The sequence below is a fragment of the Sus scrofa genome, chromosome 6 (assembly GCF_054392235.1).
Source record: "Sus scrofa isolate SSC_HxYL_T2T_F1_AM1 chromosome 6, Sscrofa_HxYL_maternal_Yorkshire_Landrace_v2.0, whole genome shotgun sequence".
NCBI classification, from domain to species: Eukaryota; Metazoa; Chordata; class Mammalia; order Artiodactyla; family Suidae; genus Sus; species Sus scrofa.
The window spans coordinates 122176196-122202914 of record NC_139388.1 but is presented as its reverse complement, the minus strand read 5'-3'; the positions used below and the strand labels follow the sequence as shown (position 1 = coordinate 122202914).

General features: G+C 35.3%; 1 protein-coding gene across 15 annotated transcripts in view; it reads left to right on the top strand.

Moving 5' to 3' along the window:
* NOL4 (nucleolar protein 4) overlaps positions 1–26719 on the top strand; it is a 701612-nt gene that overhangs the window by 625869 nt on the left and 49024 nt on the right. For all 15 annotated transcript variants that reach the window (XM_084964462.1, XM_021096222.2, XM_021096221.2 and 12 more), the window contains one exon: positions 19078–19258. In XM_084964462.1, the coding sequence (XP_084820588.1) occupies positions 19078–19258 (181 nt within the window). The remainder of the gene's footprint in view (positions 1–19077; positions 19259–26719) is intronic.

Sequence of the window (26719 nt, the reverse complement as noted above, 5' to 3'; positions counted from 1 at the left end):
TTTTCACTCACCTTGTGTGTATAGGTAATATTTTAGACTTAAGTGTAAAGCTATAGTTTTAGCCCTGTTAAGTTCATCTTATAAAATATTAACCTATAATGAAGTTGTTCATATCCTGTTGCTGATGACTTTGCATTTTTTTAACATCCCCCTTCATTCTTTGCATCCTGTTTCTTATTTTCACACAAATTTTTCAATATTTCATCAATGTACATATGTGTCTCAATTTAAAAACTGAATAGCATAGCATTTACGACAAAATCCTGTGGCACGCCTTCTAAAGTTCTTTCTTCTACTTGCACCAACATGTTCATCGGTCTCTGGATGTGGACCATCCTCACAGTACTTTCAGAAACTGCTTTATTTTGTCACATTCCCTGTCCTATGGACAGAAAATCACCCTGATCTACCTTTCATTAATAGTTCTTTCACAAAGAAAATGTTATATAAGTTTAGCATGAGTTATTTCTTAATAATTTTTAACTTTATAAACTTTAATGACACTGCCATTATAATTGAAACTGGGATTGCTCTGCTTACCTATTTTAAATTTTATTTTTCTATCAAAGAGAATTTCAGATAGAGGTTTCCATTGCATATATTGAAGCCATTTCAGAGGACAATAATCTGAAATAAAGAGATATACCTAATGTATCTCTCCAAATCCTAAACATATTGTATTACTTCACAAAGTTTTCCTACCAGTAATTTAATATATACATTAAACTTTTGAAGTGTACATGTCTTCTAGCATGGAAAATTGAATCCTTGCCTTCATCTCTATTTCCTTCCAAAATCCCACTAAAATAATTGTAAGTAAATTTAAAAAGTGTAGATCTACAAGGAGATAAAAGATGAAGGAGGACTCAAGAAAGGGTGAGAGATTCCAGCTCATTTTTGGAAAATGGAAATCTGACCTCCAAGTGACGATAGGAAAATACTGATAAGTCATTCAATCCCTAGAGATCCTGGAAAGTCTGAGAACTGAGGGCACCAGGTATTACAAAAAGTGGAGTTGCATATGTATGAAAATAAAAGAATTGGTTTGGTTTATCTGAGAAGTTATTAGACCTGCAGGTCCCCTCCTCAAATCTGTATGACCAGAAGCCCTCTTTCTCTCCCCACCCAATTAGGAGATGAGAGGCTTATTATGTAGAGAAAAAGAGGCAAAAGGCTCTAAACCCAGGATGTCAGATATAGCAGCAAGAAAATTATACCGAAAATGAACAAAATAAGTTCTTCAACCTGAAGATTATATATGTCTGCTGTATGGCTTTTTTCTCTTTTTAGCTCCAAAAATAGAGACAGCATAGCTATTCCCTCCCCCGAGGAGATTAGAATTCTTCTCTCAAAAATTGAGGAGCCAGAGAGAAAAAGAACTATAGATCCTGACACTCAAATATCAGAAGCAAAGCAAAGAACAGAAGAAAATTTTGGCGCAAAATAGTCCATATCCTTAGAGAGATTTAAAAAAAGATATTTTATTGATATCAAAAGTGAATGAGAAGACAACCCACAGAATGGGAGAAAATCTTTCCAAATGAATCGACTGACAAGGGATTCATCTTCAAAATTTATAAATGTCTTCTGTAGCTCAATACCAAAAAAACAAACAATGCCATCAAAAAATGGACAGAAAATCTAAACAGACAATTCTCTGAAGAAGATATTCAGATGGCCAAAAAACACATGAAAATATGTTCGACGTCACTCATTATGAGAGCAATGCAAATCAAAACCACAATGAGGTACCACCTTACACCAGCCACAATGGCCATCATCAAAAAGTCTACAAACAATAAGTGTGGGAGAGGGTGTGGAGAAAAAAGAACCCTATGACACTGTTGGTGGGATTGTAAATTGGTGCAACCACTGTGGAAAACAGTATGGAGATTCCTCAGAAAACTAAAAATAGAACTACCATTTGATCCAGCAATCCCACACTTGGGCATCTACCCAGAGAAAACCATGACTCGAAAAGACACATGTACTCCAATGTTCATTGCAGCACTATTTGCAACAGCTAAGACATGGAAACAACCTAAATGCCCATCAACAGAGGAGTGGATCAAGATGTGGTATATATACACAATGGAATATTACTCAGCCATTAAAAGGAACAAAATAACAGCATTTTTAGCAACATGGATGGACCTAGAAATTGTCATGCTAAGTGACGTTAGTCCAATAACGAGACATCAACATCAGATGCTATCACTTACATGTGGAATCTGAAAAAAAGACATAGTGAACTTTGCAGAACAGATACTGACTCACTTTGAAAAACTTAGGGTTTCCAAAGGAGAGAGGTTAGGGGGTAGGAGGATGCACTGAGGGTTTTGGATGGAAATGCTATAAAATTGGGTTGTGATGATCATTGTACAACTATAAATGTAATAAATTCATTGAGAAATAAATAAGTAAATAAAAGTGAATGAAAAAGAATAATAAAATTAAACTCTTGGAGTATAAAAAATATACACGATAGTAAAAAATATTTTAAGGAGTTCCTGTTGTGGTGCAGCGGAAACAAATCTGACTAGGAACCATGAAGTTATGGGTTCAATCCCTGGCCTTTCTCAGTGAGTTGAGGATCTGGTGTTGCTGTGGCTGTGGTGTAGGCTGGCAGCTGTAGCTCCAATTCAGCCCCTAGCCTTGGAACCTCCATATGCCACAAGTGCAGCCCTAAAAACCAAAAACCAAATATATATATAATATTTTTATATTCACATATATATATTTTTATATTCATATATATATTATATATATGTATATATAATATAAGACTTGGAGAGTCATTTGGGAAATTACTTGGAAACTTTAAAAAGTAGACAAAGGAATTCCCATCGTGGCTCAGCAGAAATGAATCCGACTAGGAACCATGAGGTTGCCAGTTCGATCCTTGGCCTCACTCAGTGGGTTAAGGATCCAGAGTTGCTGTGAGCTGTGGTATAGGTCACAGATGAAGCTTGGATCTAGCGTTGCTGTGACTCTGGCGGAGGCCGGCAGCAACAGCTCCAATTGGACCCCTAGCCTGGGAACTTCCATATGCTGCAGGTACAGCCCTAAAAAAAAAAAAAAAAAAAAAAGAAATAGATTTAAAAAAAATAATAATCAATTTAGGAAAGTCAACATCTAGCTAAAAGTTATAGAGAAAATAGAGGAAGAAATGATCTAAAATAACATTTTCACTCAAAACTGAAAAACATGCATTACCAGGATGAAATAGCCAAAAAATTTATCAGGACAGTAAATGCAAAAAAAAAAAAAAAAAAGTCTATATCAATCACATCATCATGAACTTTCCAGAATACACGAAATAGAAAATTTTAAACACTCCAGGGAGGGAGAAAAAAAAAGTCTCATATAAAGAATCAGAAAGCCAAAGCACATTGATCAGCAAAAACCATCCTCAACACTAAAAATATGGCAGCAAAACCTGCAAAATTCTTAAGAAAACTTTATATCCAGACAAATTATCAGTCAAGCATGAGAGCAAAAATAATTTTCTGGAGTTCCCATCGTGGCACAGCTGAAATGAATCTGACTAGGAACCATGAGGTTGAGGGTTTGATTCCTCGCCTTGCTCAGTGGGATTAAGAATCTGATGTTGCTGTGAGTTGTGGTGTAAGTCACAGTTGCAGCTCGAATCCTGAGCTGCTGTGGCTGTGGTGCAGGCCGGCAGCTGTAGCTCTGATTCAACCCCTAGCCTGGGAACCTTCATGTGCTGCAGGGGAGGCCCTAAAAAGTAAAAAAAAATAATAATTTTCTGGGTTCATCTTCCATGTAGCCTTTCCCACAAGGTTATTGGAGAATGTTTCCACTGGAGAAAGAACATAATTCAAGGAAGAAGTTAGTGAATCCAAAAGAAAATATGAAATGGGAGAGACGGAGAAGGCTATGGAGGATGATTTCATAGCAGTCCTAGAGAATCCTCTTTCCAGATTGGCATAAAAGAATAAAGAGGTCCAGAAGAGAGGCTTCTAGGGGGAATATGGGGCTGATGGAACACCTGATGGATTTAGTGATATGGAAAATACTCCAAGAAGTTTTATATTTATGTTAGAGCATTTGGGGTAGATAAGTTATAGTGGTTTGACATACTGGTCAATGAGAAGTCATGTTTTGGAATATCAACACCATACAAAAAGGGAATATTGAAGGAATAAAATAGATAAGAAAGTATACTTGTTAGTCGCTGGTTGGCTCAATGGTGAGCAGCACTTTGTCATTCTAGGTCCCAGCAGGTGAGAGACAATGTATTCAAAGGAGTAATTGAAGACTGTTTAATTAAGGAACTATTTACATACGTGCAGGATAGGCTAAAGAAGTCAATCAAGCAGTAGATGGGAACTGTTAGCAGAACCAGATAGGAACCAAAGCCCTGTAGGAAGGTTATCTGATTGCATCCAGGAACACAGCTGCTCCTAGACCATCGTGTGGCCGGAAAGGGTTCTGGGGGTTAAATACCCCAACACACTCCTCTCTAAACTCCTCTTGGGGCTTCCTGTTGATGAAACTCTAGCAGCCAGAGAGGAGGTGAGCCCAGATGATTAAGTTCACGGTGGTTATTCACCCATTCACCCAGGAAACAATGTTAGAGTGAGTGTCTAGAGGGAAAATTAAGTATGTTCAGCGTACCAGCAAAAGCATGTGTTGTTACGATTTCTTTTTCAAAGGCAAATTCTAGTCTAAGTTATGTAAATGCTTATATGACCTAATTTAACCAAACTCCAGGGATTATAGGGATAATGAGATCTTTGGATTTGAAGAATGTTTCATATCAAGGGTAGAATGGATTTCAATGCAGTGTTCACACACATACACACACACACACACACACACACACACACACACACGCCCTGTATCTTCATATAACTGCCTCTTTATCATTCCATTTTGTGGCTGATTGCCTGATTGGCTGATTATCACTGTCTGAACTTATTAATTTATAGTTTTATTTCTTCCTCGTCTAGTCTTTCTTCTGCCTCATACCTCTATAGGTCCCTTGAGGGCAGGGATCTGATGATCTTTCTCCCATACAAAAGAAGGGATTTAACAGAACATTGTTGGAATAACTCACTAATAAATAAAATTGGCTGTATAAGACTTTGTCCTGGAATGTACATATGAAATAATAAAAATGGCTTTTGAATATGGCACAGGTCTCTAGCTCAGGAGACTGGATAGATAAAGATGTCATTCACTGAAATAAAGAATTCAAGAGCCAGAGCAAACTATGGCTGGAGAGGTTAGAGTGGGAGAAGATAAAGTGTATAATTTTGACATACATATTGAGTAGGATGCACTGTGGGGCATGCAGCTATTTATGTTCAGTAAGCACATAAAATGTGGACATGGGAAAAGGTCCTAACTACACATTTAGGTCTTTGGTGTAAAATCTTGTAGGGAAATTGTGCAGAGAAATTAGCAGACTCCAGGAGAGCAAAAGCTGAAGAAGTTTAGTCAGTCTGTTTCTACCAAAATTTATTATGGAGTGATATAAAATAATTCAATATCTTAAGAAAGATACACCACTACTCTTTAAATATAAGTATGTTCAAGAATATTGAGGGAGTTCCCGTCATGACACAGCGGAAATGAATCCAATTGGGAACCATGAGCTTGCGGGTTTGATCCCCAGTCTCACTCAGTGGGTTAAGGATCCGGTGCTGCCATGAGCTGTGGTGTAGGTCGAAGACGTGGCTTGGATCTGGTGTTGCTGTGGCTCTGGCATAGGCCAGCAGCTGAAGCTCTGATTAAACCCCTAGCCTGGGAACCTCCATATGCTGCCAGTGTGGCCCTGAAAAGACAAAAAAAGAAAGGAAAAAAAAAAAAAAAAACCAAGACAAAAAAAAGAACATTGATAGATTTACTTAGGTATATTTTTGAGAAGGTAGAATAGAGAACTTCTAAAAATTAATGACTTCTTGAATAAGAAATGAGTTTTTAATTGCAGAGGGAAATAAAATTATTAACTTTATATCTGATATTTGAAGAAATATGCCAAACAATGATATTTCTTTTCTTACCATGTATCTTACACCCATAGTTAACATGATAAATCAGATCAATATACATAGCTAAGTTATATCAAGCAGTATTATTACCAAAAAAACATTTTACTTATATGTACTTATAACACCAACATGTAGCCAGACTTAAATGATGTGCTTTAAATTCATCACTAGATTATTTATTTTTAGATCACTTTATGTTGCCTCTTGCATGTTCCCTTTAAAACTTAATTTCACATTAATATAAAAGCATTATCCCTCAGTGATTCAGGCATCACCATTTTGATGGCTTTTCTAATTACCTTAGTTCAACTATTTCATAATTAATATACTTGAAATATCAAAATGGATGGATAATTTTTACATGCAGTTTAAATTAACTTATAATAACCTGTAAGCTTTTATTCCAATGTGTAGGGATTAAGATCTCAATTATATGGCTCCTTTAAGATATACAATTTAGATGGAATTATGTTTACTATCTGATTTACTACGTAATGTTCACTGAAAGTAGCTGTGAAGGAATCTGTGATGTACAGTGACATTCAGAAGGGATTGTTCGTTGTTCTGCTCATTCAACTGTGCCGGCACACCTGTTTCTAATTTTGAAACCATCTATGATTACCTCCTGCATAGGTGTTGAAATAGCATCATTAGTCAAGTTTTTCTACTTACTCAAAAAGAAATATGAAAAGATGAAAATTGTCTGCCATGGCCAAGTTTTTTAAAAAAACATTCATTGTGTTTTTCAAAATTCTTTCTCCCAGTTGAGCCTAATTTTCTTAAGCCCATGGTAAAAACTCCCAGAACTATACTTAGAAGATTTTGGGTGACTGACATCTGGGATAAATAAATAGCATCATAGAGGTCACTTTTAAAGTACTTGACTTGAGTTTTGTCAACTTCTGTTTATGTAGCCATTTGTGACAATGTATTCAGCCCTAGTTTTTTGTTTTTTTGTTTTTTTTTTTTTTTGTCTTTTTGCTATTTCTTGGGCCACTCCCACGGCATATGGAGGTTCCCAGGCTAGGGATCCAATCGGAGCTGTACCTACCAGCCTACACCAGAGCCACAGCAACGCTGGATCCGAGCCGTGTCTGCAACCTACACCACTGCTCACGGCAACACCGGATCGTTAACCCACTGAGCAAGGGCAGGGACCGAACCCACAACCTCATGGTTCCTAATCGGATTCGTTAACCACTGCGCCACGACGGGAACTCGCTTCAGCCCTAGTTTTAACACAAACTGTAGCCTAATCTGGTACTTTGGGAAAACTGATATTCATAGAAATGAAAAGAAAGTCAATTTGTTTCTCTTAATTTATCTTTTAAAGAGGTATGCATTATTTTTGTTTGGTCTGAACTGAAATGTTACCAAAAAAAGCATTAAAACTTATGTATTTATTTTAGCATGAAATAAAAATATATACATATTATGCATGGACAAAATAAAATAAAAATGAAGTCTTAATGGAATTCTGTGGTGGTTCAGCGGATTAGGGATTCGGCATTGTCACTGCTGTGGCTCATGTGCTGTGGCACATGCCATAGGCACTGCCAAAAAAAAAGTTGTTTTTCAGTGTCTTGTTATCAGACTAGAATTAACTACCAATTAAATCCCCTTAGAAATCCTTGTCATGTATCAAATTTGATCACACTGTAGATAAAATAATGAACCTCTCCAAGGTGCCCATCATATTCTAGATAGCTGTTAATTATGCTGTTATTAGCCCTAATCTTCTGACATCATCATGTTCATAGGATTCTTATGTAGTAGTTAATGCTTAACTTCTTTGAAAAATATCTTATCCATCTCCATTGTACTCAAAGTTTAATTGCTACAAATAGTTATTAATTTTTATTACAACTGTGATATTTATTTTTTCAGAATTTTGGTTTTAGCTGTAATTTTTTATAGCTAAATATTCTAATGTAGCTATCATGTTTAGAATATTGTTTTGGAGAAATGCCTTTTTTTTAAATTATTGTAGTATAGTTAACTTACAATGTTGTATTACTTTCAGGTATACAGCAAAGTGAATCAGCATATACATATACAGATATCCATTCTTTTTTCCCATATAGGTTATTACAGGTATTGTGTATATTTCCTTATGCTGTATAGTAAGCCCTTGTTAATTATCTATTTTATATACAGTAGCATGTATATGTTATTCCCATCCTCATAATTTTTTTTTTTTTTTTTTTTTTGTCTTTTGTCTTTGTTGTTGTTGTTGTTGTTATTGTTGCTATTTCTTGGGCCGCTCCCGCGGCATATGGAGGTTCCCAGGCTAGGGGTTGAATCGGAGCTGTAGCCACCGGCCTACACCAGAGCCACAGCAACGAGGGATCCGAGCCGCGTCTGCAACCTACACCACAGCTCACGGCAACGCCGGATCATTAACCCACTGAGCAAGGGCAGGGATCGAACCCGCAACCTCATGGTTCCTAGTCGGATTCGTTAACCACTGCGCCACGACAGGAACTCCCCATCCTCATAATTTATTCCTCCCCTCCATGTAACCATAAGTTTGATTTCAAAATCTATGAGTTTGTTTCTGTTTTATAAATAAGTTCTTTTGTATCATTTTTAAATTAGATTTCATATATAAGTGATCTCATATGATATTTGTCCTTCTCTAACTTCACTTAGTGTGATAATCTCTAGGCCCATCCATGTTGCTACAATGCAGAAATTTCTAATTGTTAGAATAATTGTGTTGACACTCTTTTTAGACTTCTCATCAGTTATAGGATATTTGGTCCAAGGTCTTTTATCTATAGTAATCTGAGAACTAAAAAACTAATTTACATATATGATTGAAGGCTTTGTTCTCTTCTAGGATATCTTTTATTCTCTATTTTCTTTTCTTGCATTTTTTTCATAAAGATAATTTTATCGTTATGATAGAAGACAGAATATAATAGAAGAATATACAGAATTTAAAATAAATAGGTTTTACTTTTGTTTGAGGGCATCTGGGGGATAGAGCAGAGATTTAGGGGGAAAAATATTCTGTTATTTTGGAATTTAGGTTAGTAAGAATACATAAAAGGAAAATGCCATCTTTTTTCCTCCTTACTTTTGATAAAAGCCATGAATAAGTCTGCCTTATCTACAAAACAATTTTTGATCTCACAAAAAGTAAAAGTACTAAAACGCTCTAAAGAAAACTTTAGTTTGTTATTCATCATTAGATATATAGGTGAAAATTGTGGAAGTAAAATTAAAAATTAAATGATAAACCAGCATCAGAGGATATAATACATAATAATTGCAGGTAAGAAACTTGCTGAATATCAGTACACATACATGGCAATGTAGGTGACTCAGAATATTACACTGGTAAGATTTATTTTTTCAGTTTAAGCTATGACCAGAATATGGAGTGTGTGAGAGGAAATGGCAGAAATTGTCACTGGCAAGATTGTTGTCAAACTCTTGAGGGCCAGGAGCTTTGGTTTTATTCTCCAGGAAACAAGAAATCTCAGAAGCTTTTAAAGAGAAATCAACATGATAAGTGATTTCAAAAGATACATTTGAAAAGAGGTGGACAAGATGTAAAGGAACCAACACTGGTCAGGAGGTGATCACAATAGCCCAAAGGAGAAATTATGGGTTTCTGAATTTTGTATTAGCAGTGAGTGTTTCTCAGTTGACAACCAGGGCCATTTCCAAGATGGAGCTGAGAAGGCTTGGGTCTTGTATGAGGGAAGCCTGTGTAAGAGAAAAAAAAAATCTTGGCATGCTGCAAAACCTAGAAAAAGAAACTCTGGTAATAGAACAGGTGTTGTTTTGATTTTTAATTTAAAATTTTTATAATAGGTATCTAGAGGAAAGAGAAAATAAATTTAATTTCAAAATGTTAAGTTAATGTAACCGAGGAATAGGAAATTCAGGCATGAACCTCAGAGGGAAGGCAGAAACTAGAAGTGAGAATTTGAGAATTGAATTATATGGGTAATATCAGAAACCATTCCTGCCATTACTTTACCTAGAATCACTAGGTAAAATAATGCAACTATCTTACCAAAAGAGAATATTAAGATTAAGAAATAAATGATTTAAGGAAGTTTTTTTTTTTTTTATCAATAGAGCCCAATTGCCAATAAAGGGATTTAGTCAAAGATGTTTAAGTTTAGATTTAAAAAAATAAGTAAAAGATAAAAACTCAGGAAAAACAAAAATACTGCAATTAGAAGAAAATATTTCTTATTCTTAAAGTAAAATTGAATGTGAAAAATTGCCAGTTTGGTATTGCTGTACTAAAGTTGACAGATTTTTCTGAGGTGAAAAATACCATGAAACACATGAAATTGATGACCAAAAAATTTGTATCTGCAGTCGGATTTTAGAACATCAAAGGAACATTACTTTTTCTTTTTTCTTTTTATGGCCGCACCTGTGGCATACAGAGGTTCCTAGGATAGGGGTCAAATTGGAGCTACAGCTGCATGCCTACAGCACAGCCACAGCAACACCGGATCCAAGGTACAACTGAGACCTCTGCTGCAGCTTGCGGCAACACCAGATCCTTAACACACTGAGCGAGGCCACATCCTTACAAAGACTACATCAGGTCCTTAACCCATTGAGCGACAATGGGAACTCCAGGAACATTACTTTTAAATTTTCATTTTGGTTATATTAACAAAGGAACTTGACATTAAGTGTTAGAAGCCTATAGACAAAAGACGTCTATTTTTTAAACTCCCATTTTGGGGGGTCAATAGCTAAGTAAAAAAGTGTTAAATTTAAGGTTGCAATTTAAAATACTAACTCTCTACTAGCAGAGAGAGAAATAAAAAAAAGTTAGAAATAAAAAAAGTTAGAAATAAAACTTTACGTCCATTAGGAAGAATTTTGGAGTAGATGGCTTTGCAGTATACTGGTTTATAATTTTTCAGCCATGCATCCATACATATCAGGTTGAGGACCATATATATTTTCCATTTTTCTTTAAGTCAGTGTTTCTCAAAACTTTATTATTTATAAAATCATGTGTGTGGGTAGTGCATGTGTAAATATTGCTACAAAGGGAGTTGGTTAACACAATAACCTATTCTGGGAAGAGTTTAATGGGTTAAAGCTATCCTGCTGTAGTTTTGGTTTCTCAAGTCAGAAACAAAATCCAGCTTCTCCATTATTTCAGATCTTATCATTCAGCTCTTTAGATTTAGTTAAAACCTGTTTTTCCCTATTAATTTTCTAGTGGGTTTGGGAGCATCTTTACAAAGAACAACATCTGTGTCAACATCTTAATCATTCGTGTGACCAAGACGTGGAGGTTATATCGATGCTCCTAACTACATGAAAAAAAGTTACTGAGTGTTGCTATAGATGTGAGTGTATGCGTGTGTGTTTTGATGGCATCATAAATCACTTCTCATCATCCCAAGTAATAAGCACATTTACTTTAAGGGCAGTCTGTTTTTTTTTTTTCCTTAGCAGGAAAGCAGTTTGAATTGGAGCTTTGGTTCTCTCAGATCTTGTGTGAATTTCCCTGGAAACTCTTAACCAGGTGCTTAATTCTGGAACACTTGCTATCAAATGGAAGAAGCGAAGCTCTTAGAAGGTAGAGATGTTTTCCAGCAGTTTATATGTGAAATAAATTGCACTCCCTGGCCTCATCTATACTTAAAGAGCAAAAGGGGAAATTTAGAGCAGTAAGTTAAGTAAAACTGCTTCTATCATACAGAATTCAAAGCACATGTAAGGATAGAAGTCTAGTAACAACATTACAGAAAGTTCAGGCAAATCGATGCCTGAATTATCCATGTTTAATTTTTTTTTTGCAGTGATAAATTTGTGTGCCATCTGTGCAAGTATTTCTTTTTCTACAAAGATACATCACTTGTACTCTGACCACCTCAGTGGTGAACTGTTCCATATTGATGCAACAGTGCCTTGCAAAACTCCAGTTGCTATAACAGTGTAAGGTGAAAGGCAAACAGAAGAAAAGATTGGATTATTGAATCTAGCAAAAAATGTTACTGGAGTTTTCTGATAATCTTTATAGACAGAGAAAAGTTAATTTTAAAAGACAGCATAATTAACAGTTGGTAGGAAAAATAAAATCTAAGAAAAAGTAGAATTCTTAGGAGATATAAAGGCAATTTTTTTTTTTTTTTTTTTTTGGTCTCTTCTAAGGCCACGCCCATGGCATATGGTGGTTCCCAGGCTAGGGGTCCAATCGGAGCTGTAGCCGCCTACCTACGCCAGAGCCACAGCAACACTGGATCCGAGCCGTGTCTGCGACCTACACCACAGCTCACTGACAACACTGGATCCTTAACCCACTGAGCGAGACCAAGGATTGAACTCGCAACCTCATGGTTCCTAATTGGATTCGTTAACCACTGCACCACGAGGGGAGCTCGATAAAGGCAATTTTTTTAAAGACCTATTGTTAAAAAGTTTAATGGAATCAGATTTTATTTTTTAAAACATCATTGGAGTTCCTGTCATGGCACAGTGGAAAAGAATCCAACTAGGAACCATGAGGTTGCAGGTTCGATCCCAGGTCTCGCTCAGTGGGTTAAGGATCCAGCATTGCCGTGGGCTGTGGTGTAGGTCACAGATGTGGCTCGGATATGGCATTGCTGTGGCTGTGGTGTAGGCCAGCAGCTGCAGCTCCGATTAGACCTCTAGCCTGGAACGTCCATATGCCGCTAGGGTGGTCCTAAAAAGCAAAAAAAAAAAAAAGGGGAAAAAAAACCATGTTGTAGTTCCTGCTGTCTCTTCAGCACCAGGATGTAGGTTCAATCTCTGGCCCACCACAGTGGGTAAAAGGATCTGGCATTGCTACAGCTCGGGTGTAGGTCTCAACTGCAGCTCAGATCGGATCCCTTGCCCAGGAACTCCATATTCCATGGGGCAGCCAAAAAAGAAAAAGAACAAAACATATCTTTGTAAGGTACCTGAATAAAGGATTCCTTTACATCTGAAGTGAGTTAGGAATTCAGTCTCTGTGGTCCAAGAACCAGGTTAGGTTCAGCAACTCAAGTTTGTCCTGTCCAGTTTCCATGGATAGGGTACAAAGGAGTACAGACCAGTCTTCCCAAACAGTGTGTAAATGAGAAGGTCATGAGTAAACAATATCTGCTCTCCTACATCATTCCTGATCTTACCCTCCATCTGTAAGTAATAATCCATCCTATTGTAAGCCCATTTTTTTGGAAATATGAAATACATATTTATATACATAAAGGAGATATATATCGATAAGACCAGAGCCTAATTATTGAAGTCACTGTAACTGTTTACTCTGTTGTATATTTTTAATGAAGGAAATCTGAATCAAAACAACTCTGCATTATTTGGTGCAATGCTGATGGTCATTCCATCATGTTGATACTACCTTTTTAATGGAAAATTTAGGGAAATTTTGAAATATTTTTCATAAAAGCTGAGATAGGACTTTTCTACATTTTGATGAATAAAATTTATTTCATTGCCTAGATATGTAGTCTTGTAGCATATTAGTATTATCCTCTTTTTAAAATAATCTTCATAGCACCCAGGGGGCAAGCTGTCAGCTTTGAGAACTTTGGGAACTAGTAATTATTGAAAGTTGCTTACAGAGATAAAATATGACTCCAGGGGATATTTATTTTTTATGTCATTAAAATCTGTGCTTCTTTGAAACTAATAATAGTAATCCACAAAAAACATGAATTAACTTTATATTAAACTTTTGCCCCAAATACACTGCAGAACAGATTTTATTGGGATTTTTGTATGTTGTATTTTTCAACATATAGTGGACTGCCAAAGCATTAATAGTGTAAACCTACATCTGAATACAAATGATTCCCTACAAGGCCTGTTTTGATTATTAATGGAATTAATTATCTGCCTGCTCAGTGCAGTTACTGTGGTTTAGAATAACAGTTAATAATGAAAAGACTGAGGCAAATTTGAAAAAAATAGTATGTTTAATAATACAAATTAATTCTAGCATACAAAGAACTGAAGAGAAAAATACTGTGGAGACAAGGCCTTCTCCCTTTTTTTTTATCATCATTAAGAAGCTTCTCCAATAGGTGTATTTTATTGTCATTTTTCAAACACACCAAGATAAACTGGGTATGTAAGCATAAGAGCCACTCATTTTTGCAAACTAGAAACTCAGATTTTATCATGTTGCCCAAGTCATTTTCAGTCAGGTAGCTGGGAAGTTATACTAGTAGTGGAATTGAGGCTAGCCTCTTTCTAATGATCTGAAAACTGCTTTGAAGAAAGAATATTCTGGCTTCTTTCAGAGTTGCAATAGCTACATGTCTTACATGTCTTTATAGAAACAATACCTCCTAGCCCAGTGGTTTTGATAATGCCTCAGATGTGGTGATTTTATGAGTATAGAGGGAGACCAAAGCAGAGCTGCTCCTCTGGGTAAAGAAGGACATAATGGGAAAGCATATCCCTGTGCCCTTGCTCCCTAGTCTCAGGAAGACTCTGAGGCATTTCCCCTAGAAGCCTTGAGTTCCAAAGAGAGTAGTTTAAAATATACTCCTTTATAGGAAATAGAAGTTATATATATATGAAAAAAATTAAACTATGCAAATATCACAGATTCATCTATCAATTTACTGCTGAGCTTTACTTATTTCATAAATTTATTTTTTTTCCTTTTTTAGTGCCACACCCACAGCATATGGAGATTCCCAGGCTAGGGGTCTGATCAGAGCTATAGCCTCCAGCCTATGCCACAACCACAGCAACACCAGATCCTTAACCCACTGAGTAAGGCAAGGGATTGAACCTGCATCCTTATGGATGCTAGTCAGATTCATTTCCACTGAGCCATTATGGGAACTCCTTACTTCATAAGTTTAAACTGAATGAATATATAATACATATCTGTACTCTGTAATGGAAGTATATATATATGTGTGTGTCTATACATATATACATGTATGTGTGTATATTATATTATACATATATATGTATGTGTGTATATTATATATGCATAATATGTGTGTACATATATGTGTGTATTATATGTATGTATATTAATTATACATATTATATTATTATGTATAATTGTTATATAATTGATATATAATTTTCTAAATTATTATATATTATATAACATGTTATATATACATATGTGTGTATTATATATAATATACATACATATATACGCATACTCAAGTATGTATATATATAATACATATAATAATCTCTGTCCCCAGGCAGGGAGGAGATTAGCACACCTAGAAGGAAGACCATTTCATTGTATCTTTATGAAAAACTTTTGCAAGTTCCCATTGTGCCTCAGCAGGTTGCGAACCTGAGTAGGATCTATGAGGATTCAGGTTTGATCCCTGGCCTGGCTCAGTGGGTTAAGGATCTGGCATTGCCACAAACTGTGTGTAAATCACAGACCCAGCTGGGATCTGGCATTGTTGTGGCTGTGGTGTAGGCTGGAAGCTGCAGCTCCGATTTGACCCCTAGCCTGGAAACTAGGGCAAGGGTGTGGCCCTTAAAAAAAACAAAAAAACAAAACTTTTAGATACTATATAAGTAGTCATCATTGGTAGTAGTCATCATTGGTTTGACCATTTCCCACTCACCCTGTCATCATAATATGCCAATTAAAAGACAGCTGGTTACAGATTCTAAACATTGCTCTGTTTCTGTACTATGAATGTTGCTTTATTAATAGTTGCTTTTTATAGTAGCACTATAAATTCATATGACCTGCTTATTATGGCACGCACTTCCACCAACAAAAAATTCCTGGAAATATCATCTTCAATATCAGCATATTTAAACTCTCTTACTATCTGTAATATAAAGTTGATCATAGGACCAAAAAGACCCCAAACAAAAAAATGTATGTATTGTTATATCTTTAGAAAAAGTCCCTATTATCAGTGATAAAATGGTGAATCCCCCTGTCCTCTTTGGTCCATGATCTAAGTCTTTGGGTACTTTCTCTTCACGAAGAGCAACTTTTCAGTATTAAAAAAAATTCTGGAACTTGCTGTCTTGCCAGTTTAAATGGTAAAGCCAGCGATACCAGTAAAATCTGATTCTATTCTGGATCCCTTCTCTAGTGCAGTTTCTCCCAGGAGAAGTGTTTCTCTAAAGTAATTTACCTTCCCAGGGATTTCTAAGGTTTAAATGGCAGGAGAGAATTACAAGTAGACATTGCAATTCAGACACTAATTTGTCAGTTTGTTTTTTTAAAAGCAATGCTGGGAAAATTCTTATTTTCAGTTTAATTTACATTGAAGGATTTTGCTGTTTATTTCATAGTCTTAGAAATGAAAATGTGAAATGCTTATAGATCAATGTTCTAAGATCTACAGCTGAGTGGAATAGAGTTGAATAGATCAGTTATAGTTGAAAAGATTACAAGAACAAAGCGAGGTCATTAACTGCATGATTTTGATAATCATGGCAATGCTTTCACTATGTGAAAGATTATACTGTCTCTGACTGTAGCAATACCACTGGATCCATAAAGCAAACTTTTTCCCATGCTTCCTCTTTTTCTAATACTTGATGCCACAAAAAGAATGTATTTGAAAATTTGTTTCCCTAAACATGTACTCTAAATTTATAAGCTGCAAAAACTTCTGATTATGAAAATAAAAACTCCTAAGGATTCCCTAGAAATGTTTCTTTTTCAATAATGATTTTTTAATTATAGTATTATAGTTGGTATACAGTGGTATACCGTTGGTATATAGTCAATTTTCTACTGTACAGCAAAGTGTCACACATATAATAGTCACACATATAAAAAAAAGTCACACATATAATACATTCTTTTTCTCACATTATTCTCCTTCATGGTCCATCACAAGTGATTAAATACAGTTCCCTGTGCTATGCAGCAGAAGCTCATTGCTTATCCATTCCAAATGAAATAGTTTGCATCTGTTAACCCCAGATTTGCAGTCCATCTCACTCCCTCCTCCCCCCCGGCAATCACATGTCTGTTCTCCAAGTCCATGAGTTTCTTTTCCATGAAAAGGTTCATTTGTACCATATATTAAATTTATGCTATAAATGACATCATATGGTATTTGTCTTTCTCTTTCTGACTTACTTGACTTGGCATGAGAGTCTCTAGTTCCATCTACGTTGCTACAAATGGCATTATTTTGTTCTTTTTATGGCTGAGTGGTATTCCCTTGTGTATATATACCACATCTTCTTAATCCATTCATCTGTTGGTGGACATTTGGGTTGTTTCCATGTCTTGGCTATTGTGAATAATGCTGCATTGAACATGAGAGTGCCTGTGTCTTTTTCAAAGAAAGTTTTGCTCAGATATATGCCCTAGAGTGGGATTGCTGGTTCATATGATAGTTCTATGTGTAGTTTTCTGAGGTACCTCCATACTGTTTTCCATAGTGGTTGTACCAACTTAAATTCCCACCAACAGTGCAAGAGGGTTCCCTTTTCTCCATACCCTCTTCAGCGTTTATTTGGGGACTTATTAATGATGCCTATTCTTACAGCTAAGAGGTGGTATCTCATAGTTGTTTTGATTTGCATTTCTAATTCCTTCTTATTAAAAAAAAGAAGAAAAGATGTACAATACAATAGGCAAGCGAAATCATGTATGTTGTATGTCCTTTCGAAACTCCCAGCTGAAGAGAAATTTGTTCAATCTGTTTTACTATGACCATATATACAATTTATTGCCACTTATAATTTCAGTATCCTTACAACTTGACATGTTTAGTAGTTTTGAAGAACAGTTTGTAGTACCATTGCAACTTAAGAAAAGAAAAACAAAGAGTTCTCATCATGGCTCAGTGGTTAACAAATCTGACTAGGAACCACGAGGTTGCAGGTTCAATCCCTGGCCTTGCTCAGTGGGTTAAGGATCCAGCACTGCTGTGAGCTGTGGTGTAGGTTGCAGGTGTGGCTCGGATCCCGTGTTGCTGTGGCTCTGGTATAGGCCAGCAGCTACAGCTCCAATTGGACCCCTAGCCTGGGAACCTCCATATGCCACGGGAGCTGCCCAAGAAATGGCAAAAAGACAAAAAAAAAAAAAAAAAAAGGGAAAAGAAAAGAAAAACAAGCTAAACTGCCTGGGTTTACTCAGATCTTTGTAAGGCTGTTGTGATGCATGTAATGTGTCTAGTGTGGGATCAGCACACCATAAATCTTTCTTACGGCCATGAAATAGAGAGCTACAGAGAGCAGACTTAAAAAAAAAAATTTCAAGAAAACCAATTTTTGCAAATCGTAACTTCTCTTCAATGTAATTTTTTAAGCCTAACTAGAGCTTTTGTTAACTTTTAGTATAAAATTCACCATCCCAATGATTTCCGATATTGTCAACCACATATACATTTTTGTGCAACAGGACGCCCCCCCACCCAGAACCACTCCCTGATCCTGCATGACTGAATCACCCATTGAACAACTCCCTACCCCTGGACTCATATAGCCACCGTTCTGCTTTCTCTTTCTCTATGCTTGACTACTTTATTTAAAATAAGTGGAATTATGCCACCTTTGTCTTTTTGTGATTGGCTTATTTCACTTAGCATTATGTTCTGAAGGTTCATCCATATTGTAGGATATAACAGGATTTCCTCCTTTCCTTGAGGCAGAATACTATTGCATTGTATTTATATGCCATATTTTCATATATATGTATATTTGGCCATTCCCATGGCATGCTAAAATTCTGGGTCAGAGATTGAACCTGTGCCACAGCAGAGACAATGCTGGATCATTAACCTACTGAGCCACCAGGGAAGTCCTATACCATCTTTTCTTTATTTACCTGTCAATAGACATTTAGGCTACTTCCTTCTCTTGGCTATTGTGAACAACTCTCTTCATGTAATTTTAACTTCAGTTGGAAACTGGAACTTGCCTCATCTCCAATCTGTCTCACATTGTTACTTTGCTTTCCTTTTAATAGTTTTTAGCAAAGTTGTTAAAAATGTGCATATATGCTAACTTGACTACTTTTTTTCTTATTCAATGCAGACATGTAGTTAACAATAAGATACTCCTGTTCAAGGTGAAATTGTATGATGATTTGGTAAATAATGAAATGCTATTGTCATTGCAGGATGAATCTGCTCCAGGTGACAAACAGTGTAAACCAGAGGCGGCCCAAGGCACTTACTCAACCTCAGCTGTTTCAGGCTCACAGGAGGTGCTGTATATCAATGGAAATGGTACCTACAGTTACCATAGTTACAGAGGGCTAGGAGGGGGACTGCTAAATCTGAATGATGCTTCTAGTAGTGGTGAGTTTTTACTGTATCTTATGTTTCTTTGCGTCCATTTGAGGATGTTATATTCTCTAATCCGGAGAGAATAATGTGAATAAGGTGTTATAAGCAATATAGTCAGTGTCAGTCTGCTAAAAACAAGACCATTTAGTACATAATGTCCCTTTCCCTACGAGAACATCTTTCTATTCTGTTGCTGTTTCTAAAAGTAGCAGCACTGTTATGCTACTGAATGATTGCTGTTTTATTCCAGAAAAATCTCAGCTACAGGAATAACAAATTTTTTTGCCAAGTAGTTATCCATTTTTCCTTGAAGCTATATTGTACACTTCATCAAAAATAATGACACATGTTCTCAGTGTTCAAAGAGGTTTTAATTTGGAAAGTTTGAGGCACCAGGAACTTTATTGATTTGATGAAAATATACACAGTTATTATACCTAAGAAGATACAAACTGAAACATCACGCAGACACTACCCATGTATCTCCAGCCAACAGCTTGTCAATGACAATGGCATGTTCCACCAGCAATGAGTGGTATGCTGGAACCAACTCCTACTGGCTCATGCTTGGTAGATTATTAGGAATTTCTTGAACTTATATACCAGAATGAAGTCTAAATGTGTACTGTAAAGCCACTCATATATTAGGAATAAATTAAATGGTTGAATTTCTTATAACTGGGCTGTAGGAAAGCTTTCCTAAAGTGTACTTAAAGTTTTATTACACACACACAACTTTTGCATGATAAAAAATGTAAAAAAAATAAAAATGAAATGATAAACTGAAAAATTATTAGCAACCTATACAATACTTAATAGGCCAGTACATGAAAGTCTTCTTAAAAAAAGGAGTAATCAAAATTATATATTAAAAAAATAAGGCTAGAAATATGAACACACAGTTCTCATAGAAAGCAATGCAAATGTCCCTTGAATATAGTTACCTAAGTTACTGAAAACCATTCTCTCCTAATAAGAGAAATGCAGCTTCTATCTGCCAGATTAATAAAAATCTGAATATTTACAAAATGTTCCTTTGAGAAGGCTGTGGGGGGAATGAGTATTCTCATGCATTGCTGGTAAAAATGCAAAAATTTGGAATAAATGTGGTAATATCTAGCAAAATTAAACATTCATTTGACATTTGGCCTAGCAATCTCTTTAGGAATCTCTTGTTAGGAATTTATCTCAAAGGCACACTGGCAAAAATACAGGAAGACATATGCACAAAGCAGTTTGTTGCAATGTCATTTATAAATGGGAATAAAAAAAAGGTTACCAAAAAAAAGTCCATCATATTCAATTATAATGTCCCCATATTCATTTATAGTGTAGCCAAAGAGAGTAACATGAAGCTATAAAAAGTAACAAAAAAATATCTTTCTGTACCTGAAGTAGGAAAAAATACTTATAGTATGCTAAAGAAGGATATATATAATTTTATTAAATTTACATAGAACCAGGAATGGGGAGGAACAATATGAGGAAAGGAATATAAGACAGAATTCTCTGAATATACTTAGTTTTTATACTTTGTTTTGTAAATTTAACCTTGAAATTATTTATATAGTGACATAATTATGAAACAATCTGATTTTAAGAATTCCTAATATTATAGAAAAATGATGCAAATGAATTTTACCTGTTTATTGAGTGGCTGGCATAGCCCCATAATGAGGAAATTTTCCAGGTAATCTCAAAGTTCATAATTTGACTCCACGGCATAAAAGCTTATAATACAACCTTAAACTATTTTCAGTAATCATATTATTATTTTGGAACTGTTGTGTGTGTATTATAGTTTAAAGCAAATTTTGTAATTATGTTGGTGTCAGTAAAAGCTAGGATTTTCAACTGGAGGTCAGATAGATAAAGATGCAAAATCAATAAGTTTAAGCAAAAACTCCTTAATCTTGTATTTGAATTGGTACTATCATTAAGACCTCAGTGTTGTTTTGTTTTAATAGAAATATATATTTCCTTTATTTTTCTCCTGAAAATTCCTGGAGACAAAGACTAATTTGAAAATTTGAATTAGGTTTGGTGAGCTTTTAATGTATTTGGGATAAAATTCCATTATTAGTATCAAATAAGTAAATAGCCTAGAAAATCAGTTACCTTGCAATAGTAGGAATATGTGCCCCATGTATTCTAGAGTGTTCTGCTGGAAGGCTGGGGCTCTTTGGTTTACCTTAAAATCAAAGGTCCTCTAAGGAGAGGATCACTGAGCTTTAGTCTGTATCAATTGCCCTCCCGCTCAAAAGAGCAGTACCTCAAGTGGAAGAGAAAGAGAAAGCAGTTTGCTTCAGAAAAAAAATTAAGTTTCAAGTGTATATTCAGTTTTTTTTAAAAAAGCCAGCTAGTGAGCCTTCTCAGCTGTTTTCAACTCTTTATTTTTGTTTGAACAGCAAATCAGCAGCAAAGAGCAAGTCCAAGACCAGAAAATGAAAACATAAACAAAAGTTAAGCCTTTTTTTAGCCTATAAGGCTAGAAAACCTTACTCTTCTTTACAAATATTTTATGTAACAAGTAGGAATTAGATAGGGGTTCCATCATGGCTCAGTGGGTTACAAATCTGACTAGTATCCATGAGGATGTGGGTTCGATCCCTAGTCTATCTCAGTGGGTTAAGGATCTCGAGTTGCCATGAGCTGCGGTGTAGGTTGCAAACACAGCTTATATCTGGTGTTGCTGTGTCTGTGGCATAGAACGGCATCTGTAGCTCCAATTTGACCCCTAACCTGGAAAAATGCCATAGGTGTGACCCTGAAAAAAAAATTGGGGGAAAAAGGGTATAGTCATTAAAGATTTTATTTGGCACAAATTTTTGTCTTCTAGATTTAAAAATTCATTCATTTTTTTGAAATTTATTTGACATTAACTAATAATAACAACTACCACTTACTGAGTCATTCTGATGTTTCAGTGTAGTCTCTGTTGAATCCTTATATAGTCCTATGGAGTGCATTCTGCAATTTGAGGGAAATTTGTATAAAACTGAATTTGCTCCCATTTGAAAAAATTTTTCCTAGGTACTACTCCCTTTTTTTCTAACATGATCGAAAACTATTTTGTAAGGCTCAGAGAAGCTGAGTGACTTGCCCAAAGTCCTTCCTTAATAAAGGAGAGGGCCAGGACTCAGACACAACCATTCTGACATCAAAGACCACATTGTAAACCACTGAGCTAACAATTTGTGTAATAGAAGTAAGTATTGAGGTAAGTGATAGCCACTGGTAAAGCAACTCTGCTGTCTCCGGAAACTCTCTCATTCTGGACATTTTGTACAAATGAATGAATCACACAACATGTGGTCTTTTTGTGCCTGACTAGACTATATTATAGTATGCATCAATGCTTCATTTTTTTATTGCCAAATGATGTTCATTCTATGGACATGTCATATTTTGTTTAGCAATTCATCAATTGTTTAGCCCAATTGATGGGTCCTCGGTTTTTTCCACTTTTGGTTTACCATGACTAATGCTGCTATAAACATTTATGTCAAAGTTTATATATACATATGTAGGTGTTATCAATTCTATGGACTATATATCTGGGAAGGGAATTGCTATTCCATACATGTGGTAGCTCTATGGTTAACATTTTGAGGAAAAAACAGACTGAATATGAGATGTCTTTCAATCTTTTAAAATTTCTCTCAACAGTGTCTTATCGTATTTGCAACACAAGCTTTGCACTTTGTTAATTTTATTGCTAAGTATTTCCCTTTGGGATGCAATGTTAGATGGAATGTTTCCTTTAAAACATTCTGTTTTTTCTATTGTTTGAAATAGTTTGTAGTGGTATTAATTAATGTTTCATAGAATTCAGGAAGGATGCTATCTGTTCTTGGGTTTTTTTCTGGGAGGTTTTTGATTCCTAAATCAATCTCTTTACTTCTTAGAAGTCTACTTATATTGTCTATTTCTTTTTGAATTAGGTAGTTTGTGTATTTACAGGAATTTGTCTATTCACCTGCATAATTTATTGAACAAGTGTTCATAGTATTCCTTCATAATCCTTTTTATTTTTTTTAAGTTCAGTAGTGATGCCCCCACAGTCATTTCTAATTCTTATTGTTTGAGTGCTCCCCTCTTTATTCTTCGTAATTCTAGGTAAAGTTTTTGTTACTTTTTTTTAAAGTTTTTTTTGAAGTATAGTTGATTTATAAGGTTGTAATAATTTCTGCTGTACAGCTAAGTGATTCGGTTATACATAAACACATATCCATTCTTTTCCCATGAAGATTATCATAGAATATTGGGTGGAGTTACCTATGCAGGTCCCCCCCATTGGCTAGTCATTCCATATACCACCGTGTGCATATGCCAATCCCAAACCCCCAGGCTATCCCTCCCCCTAACCTTTCCCCTTTGGTAACTCTAAGTTTGTTTTCAAAGTCTGTGAGTCTGTTTCTGTTCTGCAAACAAGTTCATTTGTATACATTTTTTACATTACATATATAAGTGATATCATATGATAATTTTCTTTCACTGGCTAACTTCACTTAGTATGATAATCTCTTGGTCCATCCATTTTGCTGCAAATGACATTATTTCATTCTTTTTTTATAGCTGAGTAATATCCCATTGTATATATGTACCACATCTTCTTTATCCATTATTCTATCAGTGGACATTTATGTTGCTTCCATGTCTTGGAAATAGTTGCTGCAGTGAACATTGGGGTACATGTATCTTTTCAGATTATGGTTTTCTCCATATAGATGCCCAGGAGTGGGATTGCTGGATCATATGGTAGTCCCATTTTTACTTTTTTGAGGAATCTCTACACTGTTCTCCATAGTGGTTGTACCAATTTACATTCCTACCAACAGTGTTAAGAGGGTTCCCTTTTCTTCACACCCTCTCCAACATTTATTGTTTGTAGATTTGTTTTCTTTATGGTTTTTCTATTCTCTATTTCATTGATTTCCACTCCCATATCTATTATTTCCTTCATTTTGCTTACATTTAGTTTGCCCTTATTTTCAAGTGTCTTAACCTGAAAAGTTATGACATTTATTTGAGGTCTTTTTTTAGACATTTACACCTATAAATTTCCTTCTAAGCACTGTTGTATCTGCATCATGTAAGTTTCAGTATGCTGTGTATTTGCTTTCATTCACCTCAAAGTATTTTCTAATTTCTTGTGTCAGTTCTTCTTTGATCCATTGGTTATTTAGGAGTATGTTGTTTAATTGTCATGTGTTTGTGGATTTCTCAAATTTCTTCTGTCACTGACTTTGTATAATTTCAGTTCTTCAAGTGTATTGAAGCTGGTTGGATGACCCAGATTATGGTCTGTCCTGGAGAATGTTCCACGTGTACCTGAGAAGAATGGGTATTCTGCCACTGGTAGAGGGGTACTTTGTAAATATGTATTAGGCCAAGTTGGTTTACAGTGATATTCAAGTCTTCTAAATTCTCGTTGATTGTCTGCCTAGATTGTATGTCCATTATTGAAAGAAGAGTATTGGGGTCTCCAACTATTGTTGAACTATTTATTTTTGCCTTCAATTCTGACAGTTCTGTTTCATTTATTTTGGTACTCTGAGATTAGGTACTTACATTGTTTATGTTGTTAAATCTTCTTAATAGATTGATCTTTTTATCATTGTAAAATATTCCTCTTTATATATAGAAACTTTTTTTAAAAAGTCTCTTTTGCTTAATATTAATTATTTATGTAATATCAGGAAAAGACAATGGTAACTTAGATTATCATGACACTAAAAATGAAGAAATGTAGGCAAATTTTTGGACATGGAAGTGACATACAGAAGAACATAGAGCACATGTTTACCAATACTCACACAACAAAAATAATTTATATTTGCTCCATAAATGGCTAAGCAATTTTGGGAACCCAATGCCAAATCAAAGGTGAGGTCTTTAGATGAACGTAGAGCATTAAACAGAGCATGAGGCACTTCTGAGCAGAACCCTGTGGGACTCCATATTTCATGTCCCACTTTGCTTCTTTAATTTATTCAGTAAGTTGGAGGAAGAGTTGAGTTTTCATGAAAAAGGCAGGAAGCTACTGATAAGAAGAAAGATAATATATACAATGAGGGAGAAGACTGCAGAAACCAGTGAGAATATTTTTAGAGAGTTTTTTTAGAGAAGAGAGGGAAGAACTTTGGAACAACTGCCAATCAAGAGTGAAAATTGAGAGGGAAATTGAAGGAAAAAAATGTTGCTGTGAATTTTTAATAAGCAAGGTTCTTGCCCATCTACCCATTCTCCCCAGAGGAACCAAGGTAACCTTTAAGAAAAAGAAAACCTGATCACATCACTTCATTATCTAAAACCCTTTTGCAGGCTCTCATTGTTCTTAGAAAAATGACATTATGTATGCAGCCATATAAGTGAGCAGTTTTTGAAGAAAACAGTTTTGCTAGAAAGCAGTTTCTATAAATTTGCTGTTTGAATGTAAATATTTCAGTGCTATGATGAAGTCCACCTTGTCTGTAATTCTCTCCCCCTAAAACCTCACTACCACAGAATAATAGAGTCTAAAAGGAGTGAAAAAATAATTTTATAGCAACCTATTAATTTTTTAAAGGCTATTAAGAAAGAAACAGGCCAGGTAAATTAGATGACTTGCTCAAGGTCAAACAAGTTGACTTTTTGGGTGTTTAGATAATGCATATTTTGGCTTTTGTATGATAAGATAAAGATCTCTTAAGGACACAGCAAAGAACAATATTGACCATCTTAGATTGTCTGTGTACTGCTCAAAAGAAACAAAAGTAGCAGAATAACCAGTATGGCATGTGGAAAATTAAAAATGACGTAGATTTCTTTGAACAATGGTCTTGGGCTGAGTGTAATTGAAAAGAAAAAATTTTAAAAGGCAAAAAACCAATATAAGCAACTAACAGCTTTAGAGCTAAAAGAAAGAAAATTTCTCTGGCTCACATTTGAGAAAAGGCTCTAACTATAGCAATGATAGCAAGGGAAAGAGTTAATTTCATATTATGAAGGAGCTTTAAATAACGCCTCTTCTCAAAAACACATTCTACCTTTAAACACTGCTGTTGGCTACTGCTTTTTTGATTTTGTTTAAGTTTTGCTTATTTTAACCATGGAAAGATTGATCAATCCTACAATGTCCTTTCTTTGGGAACTTTCTTTATAAATTCTGGGAACCCCAAACATTCTGATTTTTTAAAATGGTATTATCTTTAGCTTGTTTTTCATTTTTAAGACATCAGAATAGTAATTCCCTGTAACAGATTTGGAGCTATGGAGAATGAAACTACATGCATATACATAAATCTTGAAAGCTAAAAAGGCGTAGCAGAAGATTAGCATTATGTGAGATGCCAACATCCTATATGATGGCTGATGACTTCAGTTAATCTAAGTTTGAGAATACTTGATTTTATTTTATATTTCTTTCTTTCTTTATTTGTCTTTTTGCCATTTCTTGGGCCACTCCTGTGGCACATGGAGGTTCCCAGG